Below are 22,867 nucleotides of genomic sequence, written 5' to 3' on the forward strand. Positions count from 1 at the left end.
CCACCAGAGGAAGAAGTCAGGAGCGGGAAACCGCCATTTTGCCAGTAGGGGGGAAGAAGACAAGCGCGGGAAACCGCTATTTTGCCAGTAGGCGGGGAAGAAGACAAGCGCGGGAACCCGCCATTTTTGGAAAAAAAAAGAAAAAGTTAAAAAGTTAAAGAGAAATCCTGTTGTTTCGCAGAAAGATAGTGGGAGATAGTGAAGATGCCTAAGCATGGTAACATCAACAACTTCGATGCCGAGGTGGAAGATTGGGCCACGTACGTAGAACGTATCGAGATATATTGTGAGGCCAATAAAATAGAAGATGATGATAAAGCTATAACCTTGCTAAACTCGATGGGGGCGAAGACATACGGGCTATTAAAGCATCTTCTAGCACCAGTTAAACCGGCGGATCAAACCTTCGATAATATTGTTGCTGTTCTGAAGGATCACTTGAACCCCACACCGCTGATGTTGGCGGAACGATTCAAATTTTATGCGAGAACGCAACGGAAAGAGGAAAGCAACGCGGAATACTTGGTCGAACTGCGTAGGCTAGCGAAATACTGCCAGTTTGGAGGAAACCTGACAGAGGCATTGCGAGACAAGTTCGTGTGCGGGTTGTCGAAGGAAGGAACGCAAAAGCGACTGCTCGAAGAGAACGACCTTACACTGGATAGGGCTGTCCTTATTGCAGCATCACACGAAGCCGCAGCGAAAGGAACTGCGGAAATGCAGCTGAAGGCAGCGGTCCTCAGTGTGGATCAAATTACTTCGGGTGCAACGAAATGTTATCGTTGTGGCAAGACAACACACGACCAGAACCAATGCTGGTTTAAAAACCAGGACTGTAGGAAATGTGGCAAACTGGGTCACATAGCCAAAGTATGCCGGTCAGGGAAGAAGACCAACAACCAAAAAAAAAAGCCATCACAGGAAAGGTACAACAAAGTACACAAGGTGGTTGAGAAGAGTTCAGATGAACAGAATTCAGACTCAGACCCAAGCGGCCAGGAACTGGGTAGTCTGAGAATTCATAATGTGAGTAAGGAAGCTGACCTACAAACTATCTGGGTCATGCTAAAAATAGCCGGAGTCCAAGTGAGAATGGAATTGGACACTGGATCAGCCCTATCCGTCATAAATCGAAGGGATTACAACCGGCTATTCTCACATATACCCTTGAGAGATACCAAGTTCGTATTGCAGACATACACGGGGCATAAAGTATACCCCATGGGAAAGATAAGAGTCAAGGTGAGAGACAGGGGCAAAGAACACCCCGGAATGGACTTATACGTACTACCTGAGGGAGGACCACCACTTCTAGGACGGGAGTGGATCAAGAAAATAGACATGGAATGGCACTACCTCAAAGCAATAACGAGTGAGGACTCGGGGCAGACAATCAGCTCAGACTCTGAAACAGATGACGATAAGACCAGCCCAAGCATGAAAGACAAGTCTAAAATGAACTTGCTGACTAAGGTTGGTAGAACGAATGTGGGCCTAAAGGCTTATGCTCCAGAGGAGAACAAAGTTTCAGAACAGAATTCCTCTGAGCAACAACAACATAGCTTGACAGAGAATTCTGAGTCTGTTCAAGTTACAGAGATATATATTACTGAGGAACATCGAGCTCGAACGCAAACTTATTTCAGATTACGACAGCAATTAGAACAATTGAATTGCCGTCTCGAGCAAGAGATGAAAGCAATGAAAAAGTTCTATGATACCGAATGGGAGAATCTGGAAAGACAACAGAAGCAGCTGGGGAAGAAAAGGGAGCAGGAGCACACAAACCGTCTGCACGAGGAGGCCAAACGAATCAAAGCGGATTCGGCTTCTGAAGGGGCGTGCTCCAATCCGGTGGAACAAGATGTGCCGCAACTGAAGGCGCTGGTTAGCAGGTTGCAGGCAGAAAAAGCTGAGTTGGTCGACATGACTTCCGAGCTCCTACTGAAGTTGGGTGCAGCATCACCAGACGATTCATTTGTGGAAATTCGAAGGATGGGGCCTGCGGATGATGGCGAAGTAGAAGCAGCAAAGGAGCCCCAGGACAAGGTTCTAACCAGCCCTGCAGCTAATGGAAAAGGGATGAGGACAGGAGAGTTAACAGTCAGCCAACTCCTCCAGGGAAAGGTTATAAACAGCCCTGTAGTTAATGGAAAAGGGATGATGGCAGAAGAGTTAACAGTCAACCAACTCATTCATATGCTGAGGGATAAAACTCTAAAATGGGAAAAACTTAAATACGAGCCTCAATCTTCAAAGGGAAGGGAGCTCTCAAAAGTCATTGGAAGAGCTGAGGTGGCAACCCAGACTGAGAAGTCTGCAGCAAAACAGCCGGAGCTCTCAAAAGTCATTGGAAGAGCTGAGGTGGCAACCCAGACTGAGAAGTCTGCAGCAGAACAGCCCTTGGATGCCAAACGTACGCTGACGCACGGCAATGTAGGACAACAGAATACTGAAACAGCTACTTCAGTAGAGGGATTGAATAGTCCGATCAATCAACCTCCGAATGAAGTTGAAGTATTGAAATCACAAATGAGGTCATTAGTAAAAGACTTGCAGGAAGCCCAGAAAAAGCGGGATGAATCTGAACGCATGATGAAGTCTCTTCAGGACAGATGTCGGGATTTGGAACAAAAGTCGGCTAACGTCCAGCTGGGTAAGGAGGAAATGGAAGACCCTCTCGCTGGCCTAGCTCAGGACGACACCGAATATTACCATGATCTGTTGAGTGACACTGAATATTACGAGGACCTGGTCTGCCCAGCTTGTGCCGAGAACTCCCAAAGTGCCGAAATCAGGATGAATCACTTAAAGTCTAAGGAACATAGGGAGATGGTGGCGTTACAGCTGGCAGCTGACAATGGAGCCCCGAGAGTCTCCAAGAAGCAAAAAAGGAAAAGACGAAGCAGAAGATGACAACCAGCTGAACCATTATTACCTCTACCAGATCACACACGTGGTCCCCCGAACGGAGCCAAATCAGTTGGAAAGTAGGAAAATTTCCCAAGGCAATCCAACTGTTTTTTGTTTGTTTTAAAAAGTCAGCAATGCTGGTTCAGAAGTGATGGAAGTAAAGCTGTTAAGTCTAGGGAAGGACTAGGGGATGAGTCCCTCTCGCAAGGTGACCCGACTACACCACGGAGGCGTGGTCCGGACCGAGTCAAGAAGATCAGAGAATGAATCTGTGAACTGTTTCCGCAGAGACTACCTCTGTGAACTGTTGTAACATGAAGTTGGATATGTTATGATGTTATGTTAATGGGGAATAAGTATGTTGTAAGCTAAAAAGGGAGGATTGTAGTGTATGTAACTGTTCTACCTTTAAGAGAACTATTGTATGTAACCGTCCACCTTTAAGAGAACTATTTTAGGTGTGGCACTACTTTATCCTGGCTGCTGTATACTGTAATACCGACGGTGACCACACCGGTATATAAGTGCTGTGGCAGAACTTATTGGGCAGATTCGCCCTGACCTTCGAATAGTAAAGCCCTGTTTAAGTTACTCTTGTAGTCTGTGTATTACTTCGCCATACAACCCACAAACTTTACAGTCCTGAATGGCACTGATAGTGCCCACACAACAGATGCTACTGAGCCCAATTTCACACCCTACCAGTCTGTGCTGGTTGGGTAAAGGGCGACAGAGCAGGGTAAGGCAAGTGATTTAATGACACTGCAGCCTGGCAAGCGAACTCATGGACCTGAAAAAATGCCTAAGTTACAATTTAACTGAGGTTATTTTAAAATGAGTTAATGTCAGTTAATATAATATTCATGGTCACATTTTGAAATAATGCCTTATTTATTTATTTTGGATACTACCTCCTTAACATGTAGGTTTGGTTGATTCCAAGCTAGTTTTCCTTCTTGTTGTGGCAGTCGGTGCCTGCTGCACTGCCCTCACCACAGCCTACCTGTACAGAACCTGTGCCCTATCAGTTGGGTGCATCCCAAAGTTTGGCACCCATTGGTGTATCACATAATGAAGAGAAAAGTAAGTCAGCAATAAGTTCTGTTGTCAGAACTCTCTTCAGCTTTTGACAGTTTCAAAGATGTTAGGAAAAGAAAACTAGAGAATTATTGTCTCCATTAGTGAAGAATTGGAGGGAGATTAAATGCTGCAGATTGCAGTAAAATACTGGAGGTGTGGCAGCTTCACGGATTGGTTGTAGAGTGTGCTGCTCTGGTAGCTGACATATACAGCTGGCTTCCTGCTGAGAATTCATTTTTTTCTGGTTGAAGAGCACCAGCTGCCCTCATGGCATTGCATTCAAGTCCAGACTTGTTTATAATTGGTATGTTTGAATGAGCTTTCAAGGACAGATGTGTGCCAGTTTTATTAACTGTTAAAATCAAATGGGGGAGAAACCTACTGCTGATTCACTTTCACTGGTGGTTCCTGCTTTTTTTGAAAGCTGAAACATGGAGGGATGCTGTAAGTCAGACAAGCTTCACATTGTTTAAGTCCCATAGTGACCACGGTTTCAAATTTAGTAAAACTGCTTTTAAAACAAATTTGCTGCTCATAACTGATGAACAGAGGGTCAATTTGTCCAATACTTCACTTACCTTTCCTACTATAAACATGATGGAAATGCAGATGGAATCTCACATTAGTAAACGAGAACTCATGGGCCGTGAAATTCGGTTGTTTGCGCCTGCCGTTAGCGCCTCCATGGGGCGCGAACGGGGCGCAAATGGGTTTTCACCCGGGCATGGTGATATTAGCACGCTGCGCTAAATTGGGCCGGGTTTTTGTGGAGGCGCTAAGAGTTAGCGCCCCGCTCCTGTAGGTACCGCCCCGCTCGGACGCGCCCGGTGATGATGACATCATCGCCGTGCACAGCGCCCCGGATGCAAAATTCGGCTGCGCACCCTCACTTACCACCTAGCGCTAACAATGACGGCATCAGCTGTCGAGTTGCAGTGAGAGTCAGCTCCGCGTGCGCTATTTAAAGGCGCCGTCTTGGGGAAACTTTTTTGTTGGCCATATCTCTGCTGAGACATTGTCAGACAAAGCTGCGATTTTAGCTCCAAGGGCTGACATGAGTGTTAACAATTGCTGTATTTAACTCGGTGAATATTTGTGAAAACAATTTATACACTTTAATGGGGGTGACCGCTTTGCGGAACACCTCCGTTCAGTCCGTAAGGATGACCCCGAGCTTCCGGTCGCCTGTCATTTTAATTCACCGCTCCATTCCCACTCGGACCTCACTGTCCTTGGCCTCTTGTATTGTTCCACGGAAGCTCAACGTAAACTCGAGGAACAGCACCTCATCTTCCGATTAGGCAGTCTGCAGCCTTCCGGACTCAATATCGAGTTCAACAATTTCAGATCATAAGCTCGGCCCCCATTTCATTTTCTCTTGTAATTGTTCCACTCCTTTTCCGCCCCCCCCCCCCCTTTCCTTTTGTTTCTCTCTCACACCTGGCAGCTATCTTTTGCCCTGCCAGTACACTTTACACCTAATCCCAGCCTATTACCATCTCGTCTAGCTTCTAATCTCTTTTACTTCTTTTGTTTCTTTTATTCTTTTGTCCGATCGCAGCCCTGCCTCCGATCTAGTTTCTTTTCTTTCCAGTTTTGAAGAAGGGTCCAACCCGAAACGTCAACTCAAATTTCTCTCCACGGATGTTGCCTGACCTGCTGAGTTTTTCCAGCATTTTCTGTTGTTAATGGGGGCTCTGTTGGCAGTCGACTACCTGCTCCATCGGGAACGTCAGAGGCTTCTTAGGAGGAGAGCACTGCAGGGATAAATGCCTGGAGATATGCAGGGAGAGAGGCATGCAGAAAGACAGCAAAGACTCGCATTGAGATGAGGGTTGGGGGGCAGGTATGGAGCAAGGAAAGCAGACAGTATCAGGAGGTGGGAAGTGATAAATGCTTCCGCTTTGACGGGGAAGTGGAATGAGAAAAGGAGAGGGGATAAAGATACCCTTATTGTCTCCAGCTGGGTCAATGTCTCCATTGGCCATGGCGCCCACCACCTGCAGGCCAGTGAGCCTCAGCACTCACTCCTCATGGTCAAGAGAGGTCTCGCAGTTGAGGTTCCCCCCCTCCAGTCCACTGTTGCTCCCTCGTATTATGTGCCATCTTGGCCTGCAAAAGAAAGGAACTTGTGTGAGTGACAGGCCAGCTCTGTCTGTGGAAGATATGCCTACCGTGGTTGAATAGCTTTGAATGTAGGCAAGGTGTGAGATGAGGATGTGAGTTTGAGTAGATGCAGATGCTTGGTGGTTGCGTGGTGGGGAAGTGGTGCTTTGCACAGTGTGCAAAGACAGAGGTTCAGAGGCTGGTATGTAGGAGGTCTGCAAGCATGTACTCACCTTCACCACCCAACTGAGGTTGTTGAATTTCTTCCAGCACTGTGTAAGGGTTCGGTGTATGACAGTGCTGGCCGACACTTCCTCGGCCACTTCTCGCCAGAGGGCCCTGAATATCTGTGGCAATGGCCTCCTGTCAGATGAAGGGCACAGCGATTCCCTCCTTCTCTCCACTGCCCCCACCAATGTCTCCAATTCCACATTACTGAATCGATTAGCCCTCTCCCTCTCCCTTGCAGCAGCCATGGCACAAGCCTGTCTCAGTAGCTGAGAGGTCGCACTCAAGTGCAGCAATGCTGATAATGAGCAGCTGCAGCTTAAAATTACCTCCCCTTTAAGAGCTGGAATAAGCTCGAGTCAAGGCTTGAAAGCTGATTGCTGAATGCAAGTCAGCTAAAATTGGGTAGCGTTCTGGCATTAGCGCCTCTGCAGCGCTCCACTGAGACCATTAGCACCTCATTTACTGACCCGCTTCACTCCTGGGGCGAAAACGCCCAATTTTGCAACATTTTGGCCTTCGTAGCGAGAGGGTTTGAGTACAGGAACAAGGATGTCTTGCTGCAGTTGTACAGGGCCTTGGTGAGACCACATCTTGAGTATTGTGTGCAGTTTTGGTCGCCTTATCTGAGGAAGGATGTTCTTGCCATGGAAGGAGTGCAGCGAAGATTCACCAGGCTGATACCTGGGATGGCAGGAATGACGTATGAGGAGAGATTGGGTCGATTGGGCTTGTACTCGCTGGAGTTTAGAAGAATGAGAGGGGATCTCATTGAAACTTATAAAATTCTAACAGGACTAGACAGACTAGATGCAGGAAGGATGTTCCCAATGGTCGGGAGTCCAGAACCAGGGGTCACAATCTAAGGATAAGGGGTAAGCCATTTAGGACAGAGATGAGGAGGAATTTCTTCACCCAGAGAGTGGTGAACCTGTGGAATTCTCTACCACAGAAGGCAGTAGAGGCCAATTCATTAAATATATTCAAGAAGGAGTTGGATATATTTCTTAAGGGTAAAGGGATCAAGGGATATGGGGAGAAAGCAGGGACAGGGTACTGAATTTGGATGATCAACCATCGCATTGAATGGCGGAGCAGGCTCGAGGGGCCGAATGGCCTACTCCTGCTCCTATCTTCTATGTTTCTATGTTTTCAATGGATTTTGTTGAATGCTAACTTTTCAAAAAGTTCAAAGTTAGCAAATGGGGCACTACCGACTTTCGCGCCCATGATCTCCTGTCATTTGAAACTTGATGTTTATTACTTGCCATTAGAGAGTTGTAAAAAATTTTATTCACTAATGTTTGAAACACTTTTATTAAAAGTATAGACTCTGCTTTCTTCTGTTTTCCCATAGACTGAAGACTGATTTTTGTTCAGTTACGGAAAAAACTCTTAAATGGGAACACTCCAATGGCAAATAAAATGTCCTCTTTATTCAGTTCAAGAGGTGATTCTTTAGTATAACCCAAGGCTGTTGGTAGGGGTTTTGTCCTATTTACTTTGTGGAGCGCACCAGAGCCATAAAGTACTTCAATATCATGTACTTGTTCTGTCAGATTCTCCAAGTTAGGTCTCGCACAACTAGCTGCAGGCCAAATGTAAAACTGCCAGTGCTTGCTAATCCCGGCTGCCCGTTTTTTATGGTATTGCCTCATTTATGATTAAGAAAGCAGCGCTGCCGCTGAAGTGAGAGGTGTCTTTGACAGTAGCACTGCTGAAAAACGTAGCATAGCAGGGCAGATGGCACCAATCTGCCAGTGAATATTTCAGACTTTTGCATTGGTTAGGCTTTTCATGCACCTAATTTATTGAAGGTACTTATTAATTCATGATGGGGAAAGAAAGGGGAAGTTACAATAAATAGAAAGCTAGCTTAATAGATGTCTGATAAATATATTTGAACCATGTAACTTAAAAAAAACTGATAAATTGTAATGCTCAAAAAAATCTTTCAATTAACATAATTGACTCTGTGTTACCTATTTCAATGATACAAGGTAAACTACTTTTTGAATAAGCAATGTGATTTAAATAAAAAACACAATTTCTACCTTTTGGTGCATGGTGTAGATAAATAACTGATCAAATAAACAGCATTATTTGATATTGTAGGTATTCGTGTTGACCTCTCGGGACGAATGCCTACTAAATAATTTAGTTCGAGTTCGGATGAATAATCACTAAGTTGTTTATTAACTGGAACTGACGAAATACAACAGGTAAGCTGGCTTTATACAGGAGCAATGCGAGATAGGTCTTACGCCGACGGGGACTCCACGAGGACTGAGTCCGTAGTCCTCGGGAGAGCGTGATGACGTCATCACGCTTAGTCACGTTTTCCCGCTCTTCGGATGTCATGTGACCGTGTCCTGACGCTAGCGCGTTGGCCCGCGCTTGGGGCGGTCACGTGACCCGCGCCGATACGTCGGCGCGTTCACCTGGTGCGGAGGCTGGCCGTTGAGGCCGAAGTCGCGACCGCGGTAGCAGGAGCTGGAGGTGGAGCTGAGCTGGCGCTTGCCGCGGGGGATCGCGTCGCTCATGTCTGCCAGCCGATGCGGCCGAAGTCGCGGTAGGCCGGGCTGTGCCGGCGGCTGTCGCGCGTACGTCACGCAATGCGTGATGTGACGTCAGCACGCTAGGGTGCGTCTTAAAGGGGCAACGGCCCCCACAGGTAAGTTAAAGGGGCAATGGCCCAAACAGGTAAGTAATACACGTACAGTTAGGTTAAAGTGAATTATATACATTATATGTGTAAGGGACACCCGGTGGAACCGCCACAATATACTATTTAACTAAACCATTTGTAAATATTTTTTTTTGATTATGTACCATATTATTCAGAAATAAATATTTCTTAAGTGGCAAAATACACCAACAATAAACCTGTCCTCTGCTTTTCTTTTTATCCACTTCCATGTAAATTTCTATCCATGTCTATCTCACAGACCACCTCATTCCTTTAATACTGCACTGGAACGCCAGCCTCCATTTTATGCTTAAGTCTCTGGAATGGGCCTTAAATCCATGACCTTCTGACTGAGGCAAGAGTGCTACCGCTGAGCGAAGGCTGACACCTCATTACATTAATTTACTTACATTAATTGAATTACATTAGAAACTCACTGGAGGGGGCCACGTTTTATAACTGAGCCAAGGGGCATTGCAGGTGACCCTGATCTTGTTCTCAGTCAATGTCCACACTTGCACTTTCTAATAGAGGCTGCTGGTTAGTGATCAGGAAAGGGAACCCTAGTTGAATTTTCCCCTCCCTAGTCTGGAGGTGCTGAGGCATATTTCTTTCTGCACTGTCTATCTAACTCGGCACAAAAAAAGGATCAAATCTGGAGCCGTTTTGGTCTATGCAACTCAGAACCACACAACCTAGTTGTCAGGCAAATTATATAGAATGGTCCTGTTTATTCAAATCTTTGTTCTGTATGTTTTTTTTAATTCGTTCATGGGATTTGGATGTCGTTGGCAAGGCCAGTATTTATTGCCCATCCCTAATTGCCCTTAAGAAGGTGGTGGTGAGCCGCCTTCTTGAACCACTGCAATCCGTGTGGTGAAGGAACTCCCACAGTGCTGTTACGGAGGGAGTTCCAGGATTTTGACCCAGCGACGATGAAAGAATGACGATATACTTCCAAGTCTGGATGGTGTGTAACTTGGAGGGGAACTTACAGGTGATGGTGTTCCCATGCGGCTGCTGCCCTTGTCCATCTAGGTGGTAGAGGTTGTGGGTTTTGGAGGTGCTGCCGAAGAAACCTTGGCGAGTTGCTGCAGTGCATCTTGTAAATGGTACACACTGCAGCCACGGTGCGCTGGTGCTACAGGGAGTGAATGTTTAAGGTGGTGGATGGGGTGCCAATCAGGCGGGCTGCTTTGTCCTGGATGGTGTCGAGCTTCTTGAGTGTTGTTGGAGCTACACTCATCCAGGCAAGTGGAGAGTATCACACTCCTGACTTGTGCCTTGTAGATGGTGGAAAGGCTTTGGGGAGTCAGGAGGTGAGACACTTGCTGCAGAATAACTAGCCTCTGACCTGCTCTTGTTGCAACAGTATTTATGTGGCTGGTCCAGTTAAGTTTCTGGTCAGTGGTGACCCCCAGGATGTTGATGGTGGGGGATTCGGTGATGATAATGTCGTTCAATGTCAAGGGGCGGTGGTTGGACTCTCGCTTGTTGGAGATGGTCATTGCCTGGCACTTGTGTGGCGCAAATGTTACTTGTCACTTATCAGCCCAAGCCTGAATGTCATCCAGGTCTTGTTGCATGCGGGTATCGACTGGTTCATTATCTGAGGAGTTGTGAATGACACTGTACACTGTGCAATCATCAGCGAACATCCCCACCTCTGACCTTATAATGGAGGGGAGGTCATTGATGAAGCAGCTAAAGATGATTTGGCCTAGGACACTGCCCTGAAGAACTCCTGCAGCGATGTTCTGGGGCTGTGCTGATTGACCTCCAACAACCACAACCATCTTCCTTTGTGCATGATATGACTCTAACCAGTGGAGAGTTTTCCACCTGATTCCCATTGACTTCAGTTTTACTAGGGCTCCTTGATGCCATACTCGGTCAAATGTTGCCTTGATATCAAGGGCAGTCACTCTCACCTCACCTCTGGAATTCAGCTCTTTTGTCCATATTTGGACCAAGGCTGTAATGAGATCTGGAGCCGAGTGGTCCTGGTGGAACCCAAACTGAGCATCAGTGAGAAAGTTATTGGTGAGTAAGTGGCGCTTGATAGCACTGTTGACGACACCTTCCATTACTTTGCTGATGATTGAGAGTAGGCTGATGGGGCGATAATTAAACGGACTGGATTTGTTCTGCTTTTTGTGGATAGGACATACCTGGGCAGTTTTCCATATTGTCGGATAGATGCCAGTGTTGTAGCTATACTGGAACAGCTTGGCTAGAGGCACGGCTAGTTCTGGAGCACAAGTCTTCAGCACGACAGTCGGGATGTTGTTGGGACCTATAGCCTTTGCTGTATCCAATGCGCTCAGTCATTTCTTGATGTCACGTGGAGTGAATCGAATTGGCTGAAGGCTGGCTTCTGTGATGGTGGGGACCTCGGGAGGAGGCCGATATGGATCATCCACTTGGCACTTCTGGTTGAAGATGGTTGCAAGCACTTCAGCCTTGCCTTTTGCACTCGCGTGCTGGGCTCCGCCATCATTGAGGATGGGGATATTCATGGAGCCTCCTCCTCCTGTTAGTTGTTTAATTGTCCACCACCATTCACGACTGGTTGTGGCAGGACTGCAGAGCTTTGATCTGATCCGTTGGTTGAGGGATCGCTTAGCTCTGTCTATAGCATGCAGCTTCCGCTGTTTAGCATGCATGTAGTTCTGTGTTGCAGCTTCCCCAGGTTGGCACCTCATTTTTAGGTACGCCTGGTGCTTCTCCTGGCATGCTCTTCTGCACTCTTCATTGAACCAGGAATCTTAAGAATAATGAAGCCCGTTCTCAAAATGATCTTTCTATCTCCTGGTTTCTTTTACAGTATCAGGGCGAAAGAGTTTGTGGTTTCCTTGATGTCTATTCCGGCTCAATTTCCGTCTCTATTCACCTCCTTGATTCTCATGGCAACTTAGGTAAAGCTACATTGTAGAATTTAGCTTTTCAGAAAAACAAGAGTTACTTAAAAAATGCAGACACTGGCCTAGAAATTGGGTTTTGGCTTAACCAGGGCTTTAGCGCCGGAAATTAGTGCCGGCGCTAAGTCCCCTGCGCGCGCCAAAAATTCAGTGGCGCCGCGCCCAAACGGCTGCCGGCGCTACTGAAGGGTCTTAGCGCCTGGAAAAGGGCGCTAACTGCCGTTTCGCGCCGCAATTCCGGCGCTGCGGCACCCGATGCGGTGCGGCAGGCTGGGGAAGTGCAGGCCTCCTCCTTCCGTTAAGGAGGAGCTGCCTGCACCCGGCCGCGGCCCGCGCAAATCTCCTCAAAAATGAGCCCGGCACCTCGGACAAGTGCCGGGCTTGCATCTGTTCCGGGGGGGGGGGGGGGGAGAAGTCCGGGGAGGGAGCTGCGGGCAGGCGGCCGGCGGGAAAGCGGCCGGCCGCCGCGCCTCCTTAAAGCGCCGGCGCAGACTCCGGCAGCACTCGTTTGCCAGAGTCTTAGTTGCGGCTGCCACTGGCGAGGCGGCCGCAACTGAATTTCGGCTTGGGGCCGGGTTACCACGGCAACCGGGACGCTGCGCACACCGATGACGTCATCGGTGCCGGCGCAGCGCTACCGGTCTACCGCCGCGGAAGGGCCCCAGGCAATTTAGGAACCGGCGCCAATTGCAGCGCTAGGCCCTCTAGCGCCGCAAAATCGGTGCTAAGGGCACTGAATTTCTAGGCCACTGTATTGATATAACTTTTCTATTCTAATTTGCTGACTAGAGTCTGCCAAAGCTAAAAAAAATGCAAATATACATAATGTAACATGTTTTTATCCATATTTGCCATGTTTTCTGTCGTCTGTGCTAACATGTTTAAGCACTGTATAGATAATTCTTGAGTAAAAATAGCATAGTATTCATTTGACAACAATACTTTTTGCTGGGGATTATTAGTGCAGTTAGGCAAATAAATAATTTTCATAACTCAATATTGAGACACTTGATCGGTTCAGGAGGCAGTGATTTGTGCTGTGTGATGTCAGTGCAATAATATGCATTCTGTTGTTTAGATGATCTTATTGATGGGTGGCTGCTCCTGAGAAGTAAATAAAATGAGAAATCACAAAAATCATTTGGTCTTGTGACTATTTAATTTTTCAGCCAATTGTTTTTGTAGTAATAAACTAAGGAAGTACTCTGTATATAATACACTGTACCAAACGAATGATTTATATTATTTATTTATTTATTAACTGCTGCAATATATTAATTTATATAAACATTTTTGAGCATCAGGCACATTGCGGACATTACGCTTTTTATAAAACACCAGCAAATGACAACTAAGCATTCTTTGTTTTTTTTAAAGTATACAAAAACCCACTTATTTACTGCTGTTTTTAATGCATTGAGATAACTTGGACATATTGTTGAGTTAATAAAGAAAGGAGCCAAGCAACTGCCAATCTAGAGAAACTTCCAACAGCAATAATTAGCTTTGAACTGACCTTAGGACCTATTTTAATCACTTGCCCAGATTTGAGCAGTGAATTTAAAGGAGCAAACCATCTTAGCAGCAAATCATTGAATCTCTGCTCGAGGCTACGCATAATCAATGCCATGGGAAATCAGCTAGTATAGTAAAATAAATATAAAGAAGCCTTCATTTTAAAGATCTAATTTTAGGAACAAGTACCTGTTTTGAATATGCTGGAAGCACCTTGGCTGACTTCAAATAAATAAAGAAAAAAGACAAAAAAAATTGTGGTGATTTTCAATAAAAGTACATCGAATGAAATGTAATCACTGTGATGTAGGCAATTGCGGCAGTCAATTTACATACAAGATCCCACGAACAGTAAAGGAGATGAATAACCAATGAATCTGATTTTGGTGATGTTTAAGTGGGTATGTTGGTCAGGACACTGGGAGAATTTGTATCCACCACCCTATCAGGCAGTGCATTCCAAATCTTAACCACTCGTGTAAAAAAGTTTTTCGTCATGTCACCTTTGGTTCTTTTGCCAATCACCTTAAATCTGTGCCCTTTGATTATCGACCCTCAGCCATTGGAAACAGTTTCTCTTTATTTACTCCATCTAAACTCTTCATGATTTTAAAAACCTCTATCAAATCTCCTCTTAGCCTTCTCTGCTCTAAGGAGACAACCTCATTGTCCAGTAACTATAATCCCTCACCCCTGGAACCATTCTAGTAAATCTCTTCTGTACCCTCTTCAAAGCCTTCACATCCTTCCTAAAGTGTGATGCCCAGAATTGGACACAATACTCCAGCTGGGGCCGAACTTGTGTTTTCTTTAGGTTTAACATAACTTCCTGGCTTTTGTACTGTATGCTTCGATTTGTAAAGCCCAGGATCCCATATGTTTTATTAAGTGCTTTGTTAACCTGTCCTGCCACCTTCAAAGATTTGTGCACAGACACCCCCAGGTCTCTCTCTTCTTGCACCCTCTTTAAACTTGTACCATTTAGTGTATATGGTCTCTCCTCATTCTTCCTACCAAAATGTATCACCTCACACTTTTCTGTGTGATTGGTAAAAAGCTGCTGGTGCCACCGCGGGCCAGTGTTAACAGCCACCGAAAATTATGACGCTGGCAGGACCGGTAAATTAGTTAATTAACATTAGCCCAGCGCTAAACTTACTGTGCAATGCCATTCTGGTGGCGTTAGTCCCGGCAGGAGACCCCAATGTAGCGTAGCCGTAGCATCATTGCAGAAAGAACAGCTTTCTCTTAAAACAAGGCTGTTATTTCATAAAGCAGTTCGGTCCCTTAAAGGGGAACTGTCGTCTGAAATGAAAAACTAAAAATCAACTGCCTTTTGAAAAAAGAATTAATGTTAAAAAGAATTCCCAAATGGGAGTCTTCAGCTCTTAAAGCTGAATTGCCTTCCACACCTTCAAAAAAGGGAAAAGTGCTTCAGCACTAACACAAATGGTTCACAAAGCCAGGGAAGGGGCACCCAGGGTCTTGCACGTAGCACTCCAGCTTTGTGCGGGGGATCTACCCACAGGGGCCAGGAGGCCCTCCAGAAAGAAGGATGTGGGACCAGGTCACTGAGGCCGTCAATGCAAGCAGTGTCACCCCCACGACCTGGCTCCAGTGCCCAAAGAAGCTTCATGACCTCAGACGAATGGTTAAGGTCAATGAATGCACCTTCAAAAGCCATCTCCTACCAACTGCACCACTAGTCTCACACACTTCTCAATGCATGACTCTTTCTCCACCCCCCAATCACTCACCTGCCAACAATCTGTATCAAACACCTCCCATTCCTAGCTTCACCTCACCACCTTGGAGGAGACAGTGCTGGCCGTTCTTGGCAGGGGCATGGCTGAGCTCTTGGCCAGCGGCGGGGCTGAAAGGATACAAGATGCTGGTATCCTCATACGTTATCCTCCTTCTCTTGCTTTCCCGCCCTCCCCTCACCACAATTCCACCCTTGTGCCTTCCTGATTTCACACAGCCAAGAAATCCAGCCTGCCCAGCCAGTGGTTGCCTAGGAAGAGGGAGAGGAGAGTGAAGAAGAAGAAGAAACACTGTCACTTGATTTTGCACTCCCAGCCACCAGCTCCTCAAGGTCAACCAGCAAGGCCATTTGCAGTGTCTCCCAGTGAAAGTCAGCAGCCTTCCACCAGCCATGCTGCAGCCACTGCGTGGCATCAGTAGGATAGGCAAAGGCACACACAAGACAGTCACTAAGGGAATGCATAAGGGTCATTAGTTTATTTCTTGATGTCATATTGGATGGATAGATGTATAAAGTTGGTTTGAAAAGTTTGTTTTGTGGTGGTTTTTATTTCAGCATTGTGGCCAAGAGGACGCTGTGATGGTCAGTAACAGAGGGAAGATAAGGCGTGGGACAAATGTTGAAAGGGGAATTGGGGTTGTGGTCACTGGGACCGCAGGCGGATGATTCTATCCCAGATAGCGGGCTGTCTGGGTTGCCTCCTTCCTTCCGCATCCTCCTCTTCTGCTTCTTCATCTTCTGCTTCTTCCTCTTCCTCCTGCTCCTCCCTCTGCAGGCACCTTCCCCCCTTTGCTGCCTCTGCTCCATCTCCATGTCATGTTGCAGCCCAAGGGGGACTGCAACTAGAACCCCAAGGACTGGGAGCAAGAGTTGTTCTCAGAGGCCTTCCTTTAAGAGCCAAAACGTTGCCAACATCCAACAGCACTCCCTGCACTCCTTTCACACCTTAACAACTTATTAAATGTCTTACACCAAGCCACTACTCAAAAAAAAAAAAAAAAATGTAAAGAAAACATTACAAAAGAAAAAATCTAAACTTACCTGAAAGTTGTGTGTATCCCTTTAGGAAGTGCTGGTAGGGGTCCGTCGTACATCTGAACGCACGTTCTGTTGTGCATGCTTTGGAGAGGGTGTTAAGAGGAGTGGTGACATCCGAAATAGCAGGTCCTGCGTCAATTCAGCATTGCACACTGATTGATGTCACAATCTGACTAATTACTATATTTGCAGCGAGCTCAGGCAATGGCAACACTGCCGACCTGCCCAAAATGGCGGCTACTGCGTTCCGCACCTGAAGTCGGTGGAAGTGAGGCGGCCGCCATATTTTCACCGAAGGCAGCCTGATCAGCCGGTGCTAACAGGTCAAATATTACGGCCAGTGTGTATTATACAAATCTTTGTCACAGCTACACATGGTAGTTCTCATTCATTTGTCATGTAGCTCAGTCTTACAGTCCTAATTGTTTTGTTCAGGTCAAGTCCTGATTATATATTTCTTTTTCTGGTCCATTCCAAATTGACATTGGTTGAAGCCCTGCTGCTAGATGTACTTTACAGTAGACTTCTGGTATCAGCTGCTAAGTCACATACTTAGCAGAGATAATTACCGCTAAGTGCTAATTACATCTGTTGTTACTGCCAAGATTGTGCATGTAACATTCCTTATGCTACAATAATGACTGCCTAACTCCAAAATAAAGCATAGTGGTTCAATTCAACCTTGTCTTTTTTAGAAATATATAATGTCACTGTGTTGTAATAAAAGCTGACTAAAGTTAAAAGTGAATTTAGAAGTGCAGGATCTATAACTACTGAGCAGTAGCTTGCAAACCAGTAATTTGTTTCAGTAAATAAATTGGCTGATAATCTGTCTACAATAATGGCAACATTTGAATCTGCCACGCCTCTTAAAAAAAGAACAGTTGTATTTAGTGAAGTATCAAAAGAATTCACAACTTACCTTATGTTCAACTTATACTGGATGCCTTGCATTGAAGTGGTATGGTTTCTCATGGACCTTTGCATCCATCTGTCTATTATATCAATGCTACAGCCGTGTGAATGGGTAGTCACTCTTGCTTCACTAATAAAATACACATAATGCACTGCTTGTGGGGTATTTTAACATTGATGTAAATCACAGATAAATCACTTTCCGTTTGTCTATGTATTACTTTGTATGTAATAGTGTCAGGTAACGTGTATGTATTAAAAGGGCACCCTCTTTATGAAAAAGTGTTTGCCAAAGCTTTATGGCAGGGTAGAAAAAAAGAGCCACAGCAGCTCTCAGCACAGTGCCAATGACATGAAAGTGTGTCATTGCATTGTTTGTTTAGAAATCATTTTTTAAACAATTGGTAAACAATTTTCATGAAAACCATTGGGGAAGTCTCCTCTACGATCCCACCTGGAAAATTTGGGCATTGAGGTCTAAAGTTGCCTCACCGCCCTGGCCAGGATATCAGTGGGAGGCAGCCTTCCAATCTTTGGAACTCTTCCCCTTTGAGCACCACCAAGTTTTCTCATTCGCAGTGGCAGGTTTTCTCTTCACAGCAGCAATCCCACTGGGAGCTCGCCATTCATATGCAATGGGTTGTGGCTGAGGCAGATACTCAGGGGTGAGTGGAAATCCCACTCTACTGGAACACTGCCCCAAGGAAGAGAGTTCCCGCACCCCATGCCTCTTTAAATGAAAAGATGATTTGAAAACTTATCTCCACTTAGATAAATCCAAGGTCTAGTATTTTGACAGTTGTTGAGAGATTCCAATGTAATTGCAGCAATGTAATTCATGTAATGAAGTGTCAGATGTTGCTCAGTGGTAGCACTCTGAGTGAGAAGGTCGTAGATTCAAGTCTCACTCCAGAGACATGAGCACAAAATCTAGGCTGGCACTTTAGTCCAGTATTGAGGAAGAGCTGCACTATCCAAGGTGCCATTGTTTGCATGAGACATTTAACCGCGGTCCAGTCTGCCCTCTCAGGTGGATGTAAAAGATCTCATGAAACTACTCCAAGAAGAGTGGAGGAACTCCCCCTGTTCTGGCCATCGTTAATCCCTCAACCATTGCTGTTTGTAGGACCTTGCAGTGTGCAGATTGGCTGTTTCTTTTACCTACTTTACATCCACCATTCAAAATGAAGGGAAGCTGATGTGGGTAAGATTGAAACTAGGCTATTTCAGAAAAGCAATAAACTATTTTCATTTGCTTGTCTTTGAGTGAAGAGGAGGATTATTTTTGACTTTGAGATGGTGTTCCCAACTCTCCTGCCTTTTCAGTGCATTCATCCATAGTGTACCCAAACAGAGGAGCAGACTAAATAAAAGGCAGATGGTGGGGGCTTGTAACAGGGCTCGCTATAGACCACTGGGTTTTTGGGGACTCCAGTCACAACCAAAAGATGGACCCTGGTTACAGACAAGTGTCGAGGCCTTCGGCAGGTTGATGTGCAGGTCTTGGGCCTTCTGCCTGCTGCTCTCCAGCATGCTGCGCCTGTTTGTCAACTGGTGGGAGGGCCATTTAGAAAATCAGCCGCCTTATTACCAACTTATTACTGTGAGCAATGCCACGGGATATCTGGTAGTATATAGCATATATATGTATGTGACATTACTTTTATAAGACATGGAAAATGTAAAATGATGACTGAAAAGTTTTTTTTGTTTTATTTTAAAGGCATCCTGAACTTGCAGCTGTTTGCCAGAGTCTTAGTACATTAGTCTTATATCCTGGACCTGAGGCAAATAACCTGGAAGAACTCGAACTTGATCCATCACAGTCCCCATACAATATCGTTATCATAGATGGGACGTGGAGCCAGGCCAAGGGGATGTTTTATGGAAATTCTCTTTTCCGCTTGCCTAAACAAGTAAGTATTGGATCACAATATTGCAGCAAGAAATTATTCTGTACCTTTCAAAAATAAAATGTGCATTTCCTTCACTCTATGATGAACCACAGAGATAATGACAGTTGCGCGATGTGTGGTTTTTGCTGAATTAGCTGATCAGCTGGGTCAGTGGTAAGACATTGGCCTTACTGTCCCTAGACTTGGGAAAGGGAAAATCAGCCACGGTTCCCACTCATGCTAAACAAGAAACAGTAAACATTACTCAAAATCTCAATACAATCTAAGTCAAATTCACAAAAGGTATCACACAAGGACATGCAGCCCAGGAGCTACAAATAAATGAGACAAAATATGTATGTGGGCAGAATGTTGGCAGATGAAATGTAATACTGGCAAGTATAAAGTACTACATTTGGGAGAAAGAAGTGGGTGGTGTACGCTATTCATGAATGATGAAACAGCTAATGATGAAATTGAAAAAGAATCAGGGATATTTGGCCTGAATTTTCTTGTTATCTTTAACACTTATGTGCTGTATTAGATTTGCACTGTGTAATATCTATGTATGGTTATGGCGAAAATTAGCATTTTAACCACCTTTTCTCGCAGTGCTATTTTTGAAAACTTGTGTGAATACGCTTTGAATATGTTATTTTCCCCCTCAGACCTTGCAGGAGGCTCGCATCATTTTGTTTGTTAACCCTTACGTTATACGTAAAATTAAACAGCCATGTAGTGCAGCTTTATGTACAACACAGGAGAAGATGCCACTTGGGTCAGTATCACCCTACGTCGAAATGAATCTAATTTGACAAGTAGTGAGGATTATTGAAACATTTGCTTTCTTTCTGCTGCTTTTTCTCTCTTTGGTATCTTTCTCCCTTTTTATTTATGTTTTATTTATGATGGATCTTCAAACATTGCAATGAGGATTCTTCATGCATTAAAAAAAAAAAATAGCTAGAGGAGATAGAACTTGTAATATGTCAAAATATCAGAACTACACAAATTGTCCTGATTTATGAATTGGATGACTTCAGCATTTCTAAAATATGGCTGAGTGGAGCTTGACAGAATTTAAATTATTTTGTTAACGGTGGCAGAACTTGCACAGCTGCATTAAATTGTATTTCATAGCATAATACCTGAACTGGAATGGAACCAGTGTCTTAGTGGAAAGGATAAATAGGGCTGTGGATAAGGCTTTAAACTAGTAAGACGGGGGTGGGATCTGGTGAAAAAAACGTAAGTCTGAAGATAAAATAAATAAGAGATGAGAGGAATAAGGGTAACATAAACTGTCAGGGAACAAATACAGTTATAGAACTTATGAAATGACTGTTAAAATAAAATGAGGGGAACAATTAATAAAAACAAATTAAATTGCCTATACAGCAATGTGCACAGCATCCGAAACAAAACGGAGGAACTGGAGACAATAATTTGTAGTGAGGATCCAGATGTAGTAGGGATAACTGAAACATGGCTACATAAAGAACAGGACTGGCATTAAATGTTGCAGGATATAACTTACTTAGAAAGGATAGGAAAGGAAGGAATTGGCGGGCTGGGCGGGGGGGGGGGCGGTATTGGGGTACTAATTAGAGATAACATAATGGCAATAGGAAAAAGGGACTTAACTAACATTAAGATAGAAGCAGAATTTATATGGATTGAAATAGAATCCATATGGGTTGAAACAAAGGATAAGAAGGGATCGATCATGTTAAATGGGGTATTCTACAGATCACCTAATAGTGGAAGGAAAGTGGAGGAAGAAATATGTAGGCAAATCTATGAAATGAGTAAAAGAACACTGAATAATAATCATGGGAGATTTCAACTACCCCAAATAAACTGACAAAAAGAGGTATGGAAAAGGGAATGGAGGTTTTACAGTGTGTTCAGGACTCCTTTCTTACCAGTACATAAGAAGTCTAATAAGAGAGGAATCACTGCTGGATCTAGTAATGGGAAATGAACCAGAGCAGATAAGAGAAGTAAGTGCAGGGGTACATCTAGCAATAGCGATCATAATATAATAAGGTTTAAAATAATGATTGAGAAAGACATAAGACAAAGACCAAAGTAATAGATTGGAGAAAAGCTAATTTTGAGGAGATGAGAATGGAACCAGGGTAGATAACCTCAAAACAAATTTTGACAGACAAAGAGATAGAACAGCAGTGGGAAATATTTAAAAGGGTCATCGATAGAGGTCAGGAGAAATATGTTCCACTAAAAAACAAGAATAAACTAGCCAATAATGAAACACCATGGATGAATAAAGAGATAAGGGTAAAATTGAAACTAAAGAAGGGGGCATATACTAAGTACATCTATCTATCTATCTTATACTAGCTGGGGGTGCCCGGCAGTGCCGAGGCTTTTTCGAGGGCATGTTGTTGGAAGAGAGAGAGAGAGAGAGAGAGAGAGCGACTGGGGGGGAAAGAGAGAGAGAGCGACTGGGGGGGAAGAGAGAGAGCGACTGGGGGGGAAGAGAGAGAGCGACTGGGGGGGAAGAGAGAGAGCGACTGGGGGGGAAGAGAGAGAGCGAGTGGGGGGGAAGAGAGAGAGCGACTGGGGGAGAAGAGAGAGAGCGACTGGGGGGGAGAGAGAGCGACTGGGGGAAGAGAGAGAGCGACTGGGGGGAAGAGAGAGGGGGACAGAGAGGGGGAGGGGAGGGGGGAAAGAGAGGGGGGAGGGGAGGGGGTGCCCGCGGTGCCGAGGCTTTTTTGAGGGCATGTTGTTGTTGGAAGAGAGAGAGGGAGCGACTGGCGGGAAGAGAGAGAGGGAAGGAGAGAGAGGGAGAGAGAGAGAGAGAGGGGGGGAAGGAGAGGGAGGGAAGGAGAGGGAAGGAGAGAGAGAGAGGGAAGGAGAGAGAGAGAGGGAAGGAGAGAGAGAGAGGGAAGAGAGAGAGAGAGGGAAGCAGAGTGAGAGAGAGAGGGCAGGAGAGTGAGAGAGAGGGAAGGAGAGAGAGGGAAGGAGGGAGAGCGAGAGGGAAGGAGAGAGAGCGAGAGGGAAGGAGAGAGAGAGAGGGAAGGAGAGAGAGAGAGGGAAGGAGAGAGAGAGGGAAGCAGAGTGAGAGAGAGAGGGAAGGAGAGTGAGAGAGAGGGAAGGAGAGAGAGGGAAGGAGGGAGAGCGAGAGGGAAGGAGAGAGAGCGAGAGGGAAGGAGAGAGAGAGAGGGAAGGAGAGAGAGAGAGGAAGGAGAGAGAGAGAGGGAAGGAGAGAGAGAGAGAGGGAAGGAGAGAGAGAGGGAAGGAAGGAGAGAGAGAGGGGGAAGGAGAGAGAGAGGGAAGGAGAGAGAGAGAGAGGGAAGGAGAGAGAGAGGGAAGGAGAGAGAGAGGGAAGGAGAGAGAGAGAGAGGGAAGGAGAGAGAGAGAGAGGGAAGGAGAGAGAGAGAGAGGGAAGGAGAGAGAGAGGGAAGGAGAGAGAGAGAGAGAGGGAAGGAGAGAGAGAGGAAGGAAGAGAGAGAGGGAAGGAGAGAGAGAGGGGGAAGGAGAGAGAGAGGGAGAGAGAGAGGGGAAGGAGAGAGAGACGGGGTGAGAGAGAGAGAGAGAGACGGGGGAGAGAGAGAGAGACTGGGGGGAGAAGAGAGTGAGACTGGGAGTGTGATAGAGAGAGAGAGAGAGAGACTGGGAGTGTGAGGGAGAGAGAGATTGGGAGTGTGAGAGAGAGATTGGGAGTGTGAGAGAGAGAGAGATTAGGAGTGAGAGAGAGAGACTGGGAGTGTGAGAGAGAGAGAGATTGGGAGTGTGAGAGAGAGAGAGATTGGGAGTGTGAGAGAGAGAGAGATTG

At 45.6% G+C, this 22,867-nt stretch overlaps 1 protein-coding gene across 1 annotated transcript in view; it reads left to right on the top strand.

Annotated features, from left to right (window-relative positions):
- Positions 1-22,867, top strand: part of dtwd2 (DTW motif tRNA-uridine aminocarboxypropyltransferase 2) — a 240,245-nt gene that overhangs the window by 156,355 nt on the left and 61,023 nt on the right. The window contains exon 4 of the mRNA XM_085987016.1: positions 18,894-19,086. Within this exon, the coding sequence (XP_085843142.1) occupies positions 18,894-19,086 (193 nt within the window). The remainder of the gene's footprint in view (positions 1-18,893; positions 19,087-22,867) is intronic.

This window comes from Somniosus microcephalus, chromosome 1 (genome assembly GCF_052327205.1).
Source record: "Somniosus microcephalus isolate GS21.2 chromosome 1, FLI_Smic_1.0, whole genome shotgun sequence".
NCBI classification, from domain to species: Eukaryota; Metazoa; Chordata; class Chondrichthyes; order Squaliformes; family Somniosidae; genus Somniosus; species Somniosus microcephalus.